Source organism: Callorhinus ursinus, unplaced genomic scaffold (genome assembly GCF_003265705.2).
Source record: "Callorhinus ursinus isolate GAN/ISIS: 27379988/994484 unplaced genomic scaffold, GSC_fseal_2.0 scaffold13, whole genome shotgun sequence".
NCBI classification, from domain to species: domain Eukaryota; kingdom Metazoa; phylum Chordata; class Mammalia; order Carnivora; family Otariidae; genus Callorhinus; species Callorhinus ursinus.
Window position 1 is genome coordinate 32,482,793 of NW_027397075.1, and position 13,234 is coordinate 32,496,026.

The window sequence follows — 13,234 nt, forward strand, 5'->3', positions numbered from 1 at the left end:
ACTTTACATTCTTTTATTTTGTGAATCCCTTGACTGATTTATATAGATATACTTAATTTTGCTACTTTTGTGCATCCTATTTTTCTTCTTCTTAGGGCCACTCAAAGAGTACCCTTTAACATTTCTTGTAGTGATTGTTTAGTGGTGGTGAATTGCTTTAACTTTTGTTTGTTTTGGAAACTCTGTCCTTCTATTCTGAATGATAGCCTAGCTGGACAGAGTGTTCTTGGTGCAAGTTTTTTTCTTTTAGCATTTTAGATATATCAGCCCAGTCCCTTCTGGCCTGAGTTTCTGCTGAAAAATTTGCTGAAAGCCTTATGAGATTTCCCTTTATATAAGTGTCTTCAGTTGCTGCTTTTAAAATTCTCTCTCTCTTTTAAAAGATTATTTATTTATTTATTTATTTATTTATCTATCTATTTATTTATTTAGAGAGTGAGTGGTGGGGAGGGGCAGAGGGAGATGGAGAGAGGGTCTCAAGGAGACTCCATGCTGAGCACAGAGCCTGACACAGGGTTTGATCCCACAACCCTGAGATCATGACTTGAGCCAAAACCAAGAGTCAAATGCTCAACCGACCGCACCACCCAGGTGCCCCTAAAATTCTCTCTTTATCTTTACTTTTTGCCATTTTAATTACTATGTATGTTGGTGTGATCTCCTTGGGTTTCTTTTTTTGGGGGGCTTTTGGTGCCTTCTGGATCTGGATTTCTGTTTCCTTCCCCAGATTTGGGAAGTTTTTAGCTATTATTTCTTCAAATTTTCTGTCCCCTTTTTCAAACTAGCTTTTATATCAAGTATTTTTCCAGATTATGTGGACTTGGAAAGCATTTGGGTTAGTTTCTGTCTTTTTACATTTTAGAATGACCAATTCTTATAAGTGCTTGCCTTCAAAACAACTAAACAGAGCTGTTTTACAAATTAATTCCTTCCAGAGGTAGAAACACATGTAGAACACATACATAGACACACATGAACATGCAGATAGATGCAGACCTTATTAGCCTCTGTTTTAAAATTACTACCATGAAATAATTGTTACCAAAGGATCTGTCACAGCCACTCACTCAGGAAAGGAATGGGTCAGCTCTTAGCCAACTACATTGTCCACCCCATCAACTGATGAACTCTGGCATGCTGCTGCAGCCAGCTGTCCCAGGGAATCCCATTGAGGCTGGACAAATCAGTAGGATAGCACCTGGGTGGTTTGCTAACACTGTTGCTGAACAAACCTGAATAAACTTGTCACAAGAGAAGCCAGTAACTCAAGAGACAAGGGTTTGGAGAAGAGAAAGGGAGAAATTTATTTCGGGTTCTGGCAGCTGGGGAGGTGGCAGGCTCAAGCCTTAACAACCAGCATGTCCACTGGCAGGATGGACACCTAGAGTTTCATAGGAAGAGGTTCGGGTGGGCACCTGGCAAAAGAGCAGGCAAAGAGTGTATGATCATGGGTGGGGTCTATATGTGTTCAGCTCAAGATCCTGGGCAGGCAAGGGGACATGTGGGATATTGTCTAATAGACATTTGGTTGCTATCAGGGCTTTTCTGTTCTCCCATGGTTGGAATGTTCCAGTCATTGCAAAATGTTTTTTGTCAGTGCCACCTGAAAAGTGTAATGAGAAATAAATACAGTGGGTTTTGGTTAGAGCATGAGTTGTTGAGTAGTCTTGTCTGTTTCTGGTTTTAACAGTTTAGGTCTGAGGTTGAGCAAGAGGGCTCGCTGACATTAAGTATAGACTTTTAGTTATAAAATTTGGATCTGAGGTTCTCTGGTAGATGGTTAAGGTTATTGGTATAGATGGCTAAAGCTTTCTTTTAATATTTGTGGAGAAGCTACTTAAGATTTGTATTTGTTCTTGGCAAGTCAAGTTTTAAATGGCCTTTCCTTCTTGTTTTTACTTGATAAGAATTACCTCCCTGCAATTTACATTTTAAAGAGATTGGTTAGATAAAGAGTTCTCAGAGGAGACCTGATAGAATATTAAACTTTTCCCTTTTAAATGCATCGGGGAAAAAATGTAACCATTTTCTAGAAGGACTTTCATTTCCTTAAGGTCAGAATTTTTACAATATTTATAAGACTTTTGAGATAAATAGGGGAAGTTTTGGGATTGATGGAAAGGATTGGTGGTCTTTGAATTGTTTTTGAAACCACACCTCTGGTCCTGTGAAGACTAGTTTTGTAAAGAAAGCACAACTGTTTCTAATTTCTCACTGAATTTTGTAGCTGCCTGAGTGATATCACAGGACTAATAAACCCATCTATTCATGAGAATGCCTTTTTTCCTTTGGGTACATTTAGCTTAGGGAAGAAGGCCTAAAAAAATTTCTCCTAGGCCCTAGATGTCAGCTTTCCAGTTTGTCCAAATTTCTGATTATAGTTATTAAATCTTTTAAAAATATCTTTCAGGTTTTGGCTGGGACAAAAAAGATTTCTGGAAGTATTAAACAACCTCATGGACCCAGAGAAATCCTCAAACGGGGTGTAAAAGATACTATTTTTACAAGAGGTAGTCACTCTGCAAGATAGTCAAAGAAACAACCACCTGCATGTCCCAGGCAGGCAAAAAGTCCAAGCTGTGTTACTGGGACGGCAAGAAAGAAGACTTATTCCTAAGAGTGAAATTATTAATGACCAATGGTTCTGGCTTTGAAAAGGATGCAATAATGTGAATTTTTATTTTCCCCTTTGACAAGGCCCGGGAGGTAATCTATTAAAAAAAAAAAAAAAAACTTTGGGGGATCCTACTTTAAGAATTTGTTTTTATTGTGAAGCTCTATGTTTGACCAAGAAGTGGAAGATATGTGAGGAGGATCACCTATAACCTCAGGTGGTTTTATGTTAAAAGGTAACTGTCTCTTTAGAGGGTAAAGGTAGTTCAGACAGAAATTAGTAGACAGTACTCAGGTTAAAAAGGCTAGAGGGGAACAGTAGGAATAATGTCAGTCTTACAGTCTTGTCTTAGATACCGCTTGTGTTTTAAATTTTTTATTAGCCTTTTGTAATGAATCTTTCAATGAGACTAATTTGGAATCTTGAAGCCTTTTGGAAGCTTCTTCTTATCAATTAAGATAGGCCTCCCATTCTGTTTAATTTGGGAACCCTGACTTTCAACTATACTTTTTAAATAATCAATCTTGTCTAATTGGAACATTCTCCATAATGGCCACTGTAAATTCTAGGTTATTTTTAATAAGAATGTTTTCATCTTGCTAGATATCTGCAACTTCTGGGACTGTAATTCTTAGGCATAAAATAAGCAGGTGTGCTTGACTCTTTAGAATGTAAGGGTCCCATTAGCTAAGTCTTCGTGTTTCTCAGAGCCAACCTAATACCTAAAAGTTGTATGCTGCAGGGTTGGGATTGTGTGTGTTTTACTGTATACTTTGCTGCACAGTTTTCTTGAGGTTGTCAGGTGACCTAGAGTTAATCTAACCCTACTGTGACCAGCTGATCCTACCACAGGAGTCTTCTTGAAGTGGTGGTATGTGCTCTAACAGTCATTAAATGCTTGACCTGTACCCACCAGTTTTTGTGGCTTTTTGCCTCTAAGATCCCTGCTAGCAATAGCCTTTATTTACACAAAACAAGACAAGAAACACGTGCCTTAATATATTAGCAGTACTGCATCTTGGCCACAAGAAAGCCCTGTGCACACCATTGACAATTCTTGTAGAACCTTGCTGAGGGTTTCTACCCAGGGACCCGTGGTCCAAGGGGTTGGGGGCGTGATTCTGAGCAGACCCTTCTGCCAGCTCAGTTGGGCTCTGGGCAGAATTGCCATCTTGACTGGGCTCTAGGCAAAATTGCCAGTTCAGTTCGGGCTGGGCTCTGGGCAGATGTGCCAGCTCACTTGGACTCTGTGCATAACTGTCTGCCAGCTCAAGCTGACCTGCCTGTAAAGGACAGCCACTCAGGTCAGGAGCTTGAGTGCAAACAAAAAGGCAGCTCTCACACTGAGAGTTGCTTACCCACAGCCCTCTGAAATGACGAGAAAGGCAATGAACTCAAAGGGTTTGCATCGTTTCTCATTTTCCCTGAATGCTGTCCGAAGTTTGCTTCAGATCCTACCACTGCCACCAAATCTGTTAAGTAACAAAATTCAACCAAGCAAATTTGAAGATCTAACTTGCTTTGTTAAATAGTTCATGAATTGGGCAGCATCCCATCTAACAAGTAGAATGCTTCAAAGAATTAATAGAAAATGGAAGATTTTTATAGGATGGTGGGGGCAAGAAAGTTATTAGTAAGGGAAAAGGGTTGTTCCAGGCCAGACCACTGTCCAGGGGGAAAGGAGGTGTCTTATCATGCAGATTACCCTATCCTTCTTTGTGGGGTAGAGAGGACCCAGGTGGCAGACTCACTGGTATGGATTGAAAAATTTCTGACTAACCAGTTAAGGCTACATTTCTGGGGATTGTTGAAACTGCAGTTAGATAAATTTATTAAGTATTGGTTTGGAAACTTGGTCTAAGTGATGCCATTTTGGGCCTGTGATTTTTTTTTTTAACAGTTTAAAAGCACAAAAGGAAAATTACCTTTTGAAGATTCATGTTGATTTAAACCTATTTAAATCAAACTTTAATCAGTATAACCAAGAGTAACTATGTGACATGATGGATAGTAACTAAACTTATTGTAGAAATTATTTCACAATATATGTAATGTATCAAATCATTATGTTGTACACCTTAAACTTATACAGTGTTGTATTTCAATTATAGCTCAATAAAACTGGAAAAAGTAAGAGTAGTAACTGAATAGGAATAACTGTTCTAATTGCAGAAAGATGAAAATTAACAAGGCTGGGGGGCGTACTTACATGCTTGTGGGAAAATAAAAAGCTGTGGAAGGCAAATATTTTCCTAACTCAACAGTTTTGTGTAGGATTGGCTTTCTTTACCTTAACTTGTGTAAAGTCAAATAGAAGCTGCTTGCAAATGTATTTTTTCCATGTTATTATATATATTTGCAGTTTAGTGAGACTATCTGATTGTTATATGATTGTGATTTTTTGAACATAGACATTTTTATTAAAGACAAGAGTTCTTAGAGGCCAGTGGTTCACAATTTAGCTTTTCATCAGAATCACTTTTGGCTCTTTACAAAACCTAGATTCCCGGACCCCATTCTAAAGATTCTGAATAGAGATATGAACATTATTGTTCTTTGTATTTGATGATAGTATGCCATTTTAAACAATTAGAGCTTATTTGAATAAGTGTGAAGAATCTTTGTAACGTGGTTTAGTCAACCACATTTATTGAGCACCTGCCATGTATTTACATGTTTCAAAGTGCTCTAATTAATTCTGACATGAACCAGACAATTTATTTTACATAAGTGAATACTAGAAATAAGTATTTTTTATAAAAATATCTCATTTTGAAACTCAGTTGGTGGATATAATGTTTAGGTCTACATGAGATTATAGTAGTAGAGAAAATTATGCTTCCATAGTAAACTAAGTGCAGATGAAATTTTACCAGTGTTGTAACACTTACCCACAACAACAAAGTTGAGTAGTTGTGATTGAGACCATATGGCTTGCAAAGCTTAAAATATTTCCTATCTAGCTTTTTATAGATAAAGTTCATCGACTCCTGACAAGGATTTATATTGTTTGTAAATAAGAACTGTTTTACTTCTTTCTTTCCAATCTGTGTGCCTTTTCTTTCTTTTTCTTGCTTTATTGCACTAGCTAGGACTTCTGTATTATATTGAGTGGGAGTGGTGAGAGTCTGTGTCTTTGTTGTGTTCTCAGTCTTAGGAGGAAAGCATTTAGTCTTTTACCATTAAGTGTGATGTTAATTATAGGTTTATCATGGATACTATTTATCAGGTTAAGAAAACTCCCTTGTATTCCTAGTTTACTGAAAGTCTTTGACATGAATGAATGAACACTGAATTTTCTCAAATACCTTTCTGTATCCATTGATCAGGTGGTCTTCTTTAGTCTGTGAATATGTTGAATTATATTGATTTTTTTTCAATGTTGAACTATTGTTGCATTTCCCAGATAAACATCACTGGTTTTGATATATATCTATATCTTATGCTATGTTGCTGGATTTTATTTGCTAATATTTGATTGAGGATTTTTGTCTATTTTTTATGAGGGATATTGGTCTCTGATTTTTTTTTTTTGCTTGTAATACACCTTCTTTAGTTTTGGTATTAGAGAAATGGCTTTGTATAATGAATTGAGAATCCCTTTTTTATATTTTCTTGGAGATTTTTTTTTTTTTTTAAGATTTATTTGAGAGGGGAAGGGGCAGAGGAAAAGGAGAGATAGAATCTCAGACTCCTGCTGAGTGCGGAGTCTGATACAGGGCTCGATCTCATGACCATGAGGTCATGATCTGAGCCAAAATCAAGAGTTGGATGCTTACCAACTGTGCCACCTAGGCGCCCCTATTTTTATTTTTATAGTATTGGTGTTGTTATTTCTTTAAATATTTAGTAGCATTTGTCATTGAAACTATATGGGTCTGAAGTTTTCATTTCAGAAAGGTTTTAAATTACAGATTCAATTTCTTTAATACGGGTCATATATTTCTTCTTGGGTAAGTGCGGGTATTCTTTAGCTTTCAGAGCATTGGTCCATTTTATCTAAGCTGTCCAATTAATATGTATAGGGCTATTTGCATTATTCCTTTTGCTATCATGGGGTCTGTACAAGCGATATACACTTTTTTCCTGTTTATCAGTAATTTGTACCTTTTTTGCTTGGTCAGTTTAGCTAGCGGTTTATCATTTTATTGATCTTTGCTAAGAACTACCCTTTGGGGGGCGCCTGGGTGGCTCAGTTGGTTGAGTGTCTGCCTTTGGTTGAGGTCATGATCCCAGGGTGCTGGGATGGAGCCCCACGACAGGCTCCCTGCTTAGCAGGGAATCTGCTTCTCCCTCTTCTTCTGCCCTTCCCCCACACTTGTGCGCTCTTGCTCTCTCTCACTCTCAAATAAATAAAGTCTTTAAAAAAAAAAAAAAGAACTACCTTTTGGGTTTTATTGATTTGTTCTGTTTATTTCCTTCTTTCTGCTTGCTTTGTGTTATTTTACATCTCTTTTCCTTGTTTTTTATTTTTATTTATTTTTTATTTTTTTAAGATTTTATCTGAGAGAGAGAGAGAAAGAGAGAAAGCACATGACAGGGGGGAGGGTCAGAGGGAGAAGCAGACTCCCCACCGAGCAGGGAGCCCGATGCGGGACTCGATCCAGGGACTCCAGGATCATGACCTGAGCCGTAGGCAGTCGCTCAACCAATTGAGCCACCCAGGCGCCCTTTTCCTTGTTTTTTAAAGTAGAAAGTTAGATTACTGATTTTGGGGTATTTTATAAGCACTTAGATCTCTAAATCTCTACTGTTTAGATGTATTACTAATTTTTATTTATATTCATTTTTGCTGAGTTCAGAATATTTTGTAATTTGAACATTTCTCTTTCACTTTAATCCATGGATTATTTGGAAGTGTGTTGCTTTATTTTTAAGTATTTGGAGATTTTTCAGATATATTTCTCTTGTTGATTCTAATTGTATTGTGCTCACTAAACATATTTTTTACAATTCAATTTTTAGAACTTTCTTAAAGGTTGTGTTTTAACCCAGGAAATGGTTTGTCTTGGAGAAAGTTCCATGTGCATTTGAAAAGGATGTGTAATCTGCCTTTGTGTTGTGCAGTGATCTGTAAATACTAGATCCTGTTGTTGATGTTCAATTCTCCTTGATGTATTTTTGTATACTTTTTTGTGATTATTGTGAGAGGAATGTGAAATCCCCAGTTATAAATGTGGATTTGTCCATCTCCTTTCATTTCCATCAAGTCTTTATATTGTTTAGTTGTTAGGTGACTTGACTTATAAGATGCTTTTGTGTTCTTGTTGAATGATTCTTTTGACATTGTTCAATGACCTTCTTTATTCCTAGTGATTTTTTTCTTGTGTGGTAGTCTACTTTGTCTTATATTGATAGAGTCTCTTCAGTTTTCTTTTGATTAGTGTTTTCATGGTATAGTTTCTTCCCCCATTTTACTTTAACTTACCTATTTTATTATAAAGTTTTTCTTTTTTAGACAATGCAATGGTGTCTTGTTTTTAATATAATCTGATAATTTTTGTCTTTTAATTGGTATGTTTAGGTCATTTATGTTTAATATAATTATTTATATGTTTGAATTTAGATCTATCATTTTATTGTTTTCTGTTTTTGTTTCTTTTTTCTCCTTTCCTGACAACTTTTGAATTATTTGAACATTTAGTTAGTATTTCATTTTTACTATATTGCCTTATATGATAATTTTAGTGGTTGCTGTAGGGATTGAGGTCTCTGTTTCTTGAGTAGAGTAGAAATGCAATAAAAATTTGGTTGGTTTAAACCTAGTAACTTTTCATGGCTGTCTTCTTTTTTTAATGGACTGTTTTTAACTTTTATTATTTGCTAATTGATTTGAAGATGCACCTAAAATTCAGTTTGGGGTTCAGAATTAATTCTTGAAAGCAGTGAGTAATTAGTAGTTATATTTTTATAATTTAAATAGATTATAGTACAGGTAGATATTAGAGATAATTTTATCTCCACATATGCCCTATATTATTCTTGTTTTGTGTTTTTTAGAGCCTAGCATGCTATAAACATTGAAATAATGATAATAATAACAACAGTAAGTGTTGTTATTAAAAATTTGTTTCAGGTACTTTGATAAATGTCCAGAGTATTTAATATACTTTGAATGAATCAACCATGAATTAGTTGGTATAGGTACTGTGATTCAGCAAAATTAAGTAATTTGTCCAAGACTGCACATCTTATTAGTAGTAAAATTTGAATTCAGATCCAGGTCAGTTGATTACAAAGTTCATATGTTGTAGTATTAGTCTAGCCATTCATTCTACTGATACTTGTTGAGTGCCTACTATGTGTCAGGTACTATTTAGGGCTTTGTAGGCTATGCTAGTTTAACTGGCAATTGCCTTATTTTTCCTCCTTAGAAAAGGGCCGTAGAATGTAAACCATTTATAAAGTAAGAACGATCTACTCCATGAAATACTTGACGGATGTAGCTGATATCTTCTTATCTCAGTGCAAGGTGTAGTCAGTCCTAGAAATCCAGCATTACTTATATATCTGCCCTAGAATCTGTGGTGTTTCAGGTTTTTTTGATAAAAAGAAAATTTCTCCCATGATGTTTAGTAGATAATACTAGATACTAGATAATAATACTAGAAGAATAAATCATTTAGAATATCAAGTGGAGAACAACACACTTTAAAAATTTTCTTAAGACATGCAGGAGATCAAACATGACATGCTACTCTTAATTTCAGCTCTTTTTAATGAACCTTGAAATACTATCTTTTAGCGTTTCCTTCACATTTCTAATATTGATTCACATGTTTATGTCTTTCTCAGTCTGAGGGAAAAGGGCACACCAGTGCTGGAGATGCAATATATGAGGTAGTAAGTCTACAGCGACAGTCTGAGAAGGAGGAACCAGTCACTCCCACTAGTGGAGGGGGTCCATTGTCACCACAGGAGGATGAAGCAGAAGAGGGTAAGAAGTGACACTTATTCGGTTCTCTCTCTTTATATAGCTGCTTTACTTATAACCATCAATGGTGTGTGTGTGTGTGTGTGTGTGTGTGTGTGTGTGCGCGCGCGCGCGTGCGTGAAGGGTGCGGGAGGAGAATGATGATTATCCTAGTCTCTGCTACTATTAGGCTAGATTCTGCTAGATGCAGGAGAGATTTTGGTCCATTGGTTCCTTGGTTGTGTAGTCCCCAGTGCCACTTACACATCTGTTTAAATTTGCTGTTTTGCTTTCTGTTTTATTTCAAATATTTTTGAAGTGTTTAATGAGAAGTTTCAACTTTTCTCAAGTGTTTTTAGAATTTTAGTGATAGGTCATGTCCCACTACTCATTTGACATTATTTTGTTCTGACTTGTTTTTTGTGCTCTGTTTACTACATGAATGCTGCTGAGAGATTCTAACCAACCTCACCAGAGTCACACGTTGTTTGGCTCTGTGCTTAGTACTCTTTTTATAGAAATTAGAACTAAGTGGCAGATCTTTACTTTAAGCCCTTAAATTATCTGCTTATAGGGTAGGATTTATTAAAAATAAATTTCTGAATTTATATCATCTTTGAAAAAAGCATCTTAGAATTCTCAGTCTTTCTATGAAACCATTCCTTTATTTGGTTACCATACAGATACTGGTTATTTTTGGCTGATATTTTTTGAGTGCTTATTACATGCTAGACCTTATTCTAAGTGTGTAATAAAAAAAAAAACTTCGTGAAGGTATAATTTACATACAATACAATGCATCCATTTATTTATTTATTTATTTATTTATTTATTTATTTATAAAGATTTTATTTTTAAGTAATCTCTACATCCAACATGGGGCTCAAAGTAGCAGCTTCATGCCCTACTGACTGAGCCAGCCAAGTGCCCTGAATGTACCCATTTTAATTGTATAGTTCATTGAATTTTGGCAAATGGATACATCTGTATAACCACTACCAGCATCATAATATAAAATATTTCCATTATGCACCCCCCACCCCCAAATGTCCCTCATGCCCCTTCACAAGAGTCATCCTTTCTTTTCACCTATAGTCCCTGGCAACCACTGATCTGTTTTCTGTCACCATGTTTTGCCTTTTCTACGATTCATATAAAAGGAATCCTATAGTACATAGTCTTTTGTATATAGCATCTCTCACATAGCAAATCTTTTGAGATTTATCTATGTTGTATCAATGGTTGGTTGCTTTTTGTTGCTGAGTAGTAATTTATTGTAGAGATTGTGCCACAGTCTGTTTATCTCCTCATCAGTTAATGGACCCTTGAGCTGTATGTAGCTGTTGGCTCTTGGCCGCTATGGATATTTGAGTACAAGTCTTTGATGAATATTGCTTTCATTTTTCTTGGGTAAATCACCTAGGAGTGGATTGGCTAAGTCTTATGGTAAGGGTAGTTTAACTTCATAAAAAACCACAAAGCTGTTTTTCAAAGTAATTGTATCATTTTCCATCTTTATCAGCAACATATGAGTTAGTTGCTCCATATCCTTAACCACATTTGGCGTTGTCAGTTTTTAAAATTTTAGCCATTCTAGTGGGTGTATAGTGGTATCTTGTGATATTAATTTGAATTTCCCTAATGACTCATCATGTTCAACTTCTCATATGATATTTGCCATTTATGTATCTTGTTGGTCAACAGTCCATTCAGATCTGTTTCCCATTTTTAAATTGGGTTGTTTTCTGATTGATTTTTCAGATTTCATCTCTCTCTCTGTATATATAGATATGTAAAAGTCCTTTATTAGATATGTTTTGCAAATATTTTGTAGTTTGCCTTTTCATTTTTTGAACAATGTCTTCTGGAGAGCAAAAATTTAAGTTTTATGAAGTTTAATTTGTCAGTTTTTTTCCTTAATGATTTGTCCGTGATCCATTTAAATTTTTATGTTTGGTTGGAGGTAGAGTTTAGAGGTCTTTCTGTTTTGTTTTTTTTTGGGGGGGGGCTTAAAACCCAAAACCTGTTATTATTTCTTATGGCTTCTGAAGGTCAGGAATTAGGGAATGGTTTGTGTGGACAGTTCTGGCTAAGAGTTTCTTATGAAGAGTCAGGGATATAATCATCTGAAGACTTCACTGGGTGGGGCTGAAAGGGACCCATTCACATAATTACCAAAATGATGCTGGTGGTTGGCAAGCAACTTTACTTCCTCTCACATAGGCCTCCCCACAGGGGCTGCTTGGGTGTCATTATGGCTTAATGGCTAACTTCCTCCAGATAGCAATCCAGGAGACCAAGGTAGAAACTGCAGTGCCTTTTATGTCATCGCTTTGGAGTCATGCAACATCACTTACATAGTATTCTCTTGATCATAGAATTCAGCCCTTACTTCCATTGTGTGACTCCGCTATATTCTATACAAGACTCCCAGGAATAACCACAGGATTCCCAGGATAACCACACTGTTGTGGTTATCTCCTTCCCAGCCAACACAAAGAGGAAAAGACCAGAGATCACATGCAGGAGAATTTTAGGCCAGACCTAGAAGCACATTCTTTTCTGGTAAACAAGAACCACAGCACTGGTTTGGGAATGTAATTGAGCTACGTGCACAGGAAGGAAAAACAGGTGTGACAAGTATCTACCAGAAAGTAATTTGAACACAGATTTCAGATAATGCTCTTACAAAAATGCCATTCTCTTTAGAAATGAAAAATACATGGCACAGAATTGGGAGAGAACAAAAATAATAGAAAGACAAGTGCTACTCAATAGGAATACATTGTATAATTTAGTAAATAAAAATTGCTTACTTCTGTCCACTAACTTAAAAGCAGGTTAACTAACATGGATTAAGTACCTAGCTTTGTGGCAATAATGTATCAGATATTTAATAGATCTAGTTTCATATGTTACATTAGCCCCAATAAATAAGTATTATCATCTTTATATAACATATGAAGAAATAGACTGAAAAATTTTAGGTTATCATTTGGGGTCAAAGGGCTAATATACAGAATCTGGGACGCCTGGGTGGATCAGTTGGTTAACCTCTGCCTTTGGCTCAGGTCATGATGCCAGGGTTCTGGGATCGAGTCCTGCATTGGGCTCCTTGCTCAGCAGGGAGCCTGCTTCTCCCTCTGCCTGCTGCTTCCCCTGCTTGTGCGTGCTCTTTCTCTCTCTCTGACAAATAAATAAATCTTTAAAAAAAATAATATATAAAATCCAAACCTATGTTAGTTAGTCTCACTCTAAAGCCAGTGAATTTTCATGACCTACAAAATCAAGGTATTTTTTAAATCACTGAATTGATGTTACTCCACTCTCAATTGCTTAAAAGGTAGTATTTTTAATATTACGGACAGCATATTTTAGATCTTACATATTTCAGCTCATTTTCTCGATCTAATATCATACACTTTGGCTGGAAGACGATAATGTAACCTAATATTAAAATATAACATGAGACTATCTTTCAAACAGCGTTGTTTTCTGTGAGAGCACTTTTGGAGGGTGATTTCAGCATACAGATCAACTAGTGCATTAAAAAATACCTTTAGATATAGAATATTTCAATTATGTCGGGCAGAAGCAAATATCCTTCTTTAAAGGACAGGTTGTAGAAAAACCTATTGGAAGCCAAAATATTCTCAACAGAAGTCTTTCAGACACACAAGCACACCTTTATTTTCCATGCATTTTGT

At 36.1% G+C, this 13,234-nt stretch overlaps 1 protein-coding gene across 5 annotated transcripts in view; it reads left to right on the forward strand.

The window, feature by feature from the left end:
- Nucleotides 1-13,234, forward strand: part of RABGAP1L (RAB GTPase activating protein 1 like) — a 762,700-nt gene that overhangs the window by 168,073 nt on the left and 581,393 nt on the right. For 4 of the 5 annotated variants that reach the window (XM_025877662.2, XM_073900045.1, XM_073900044.1 and 1 more), the window contains one exon: nucleotides 9,410-9,551. In XM_025877662.2, coding sequence (XP_025733447.1) covers nucleotides 9,410-9,551 — 142 coding nt within the window. Of the gene's footprint in view, nucleotides 1-9,409; nucleotides 9,552-11,989; nucleotides 12,159-13,234 lie in introns of those variants that run through there. The other variant, XM_073900046.1, reaches the window with a different exon arrangement.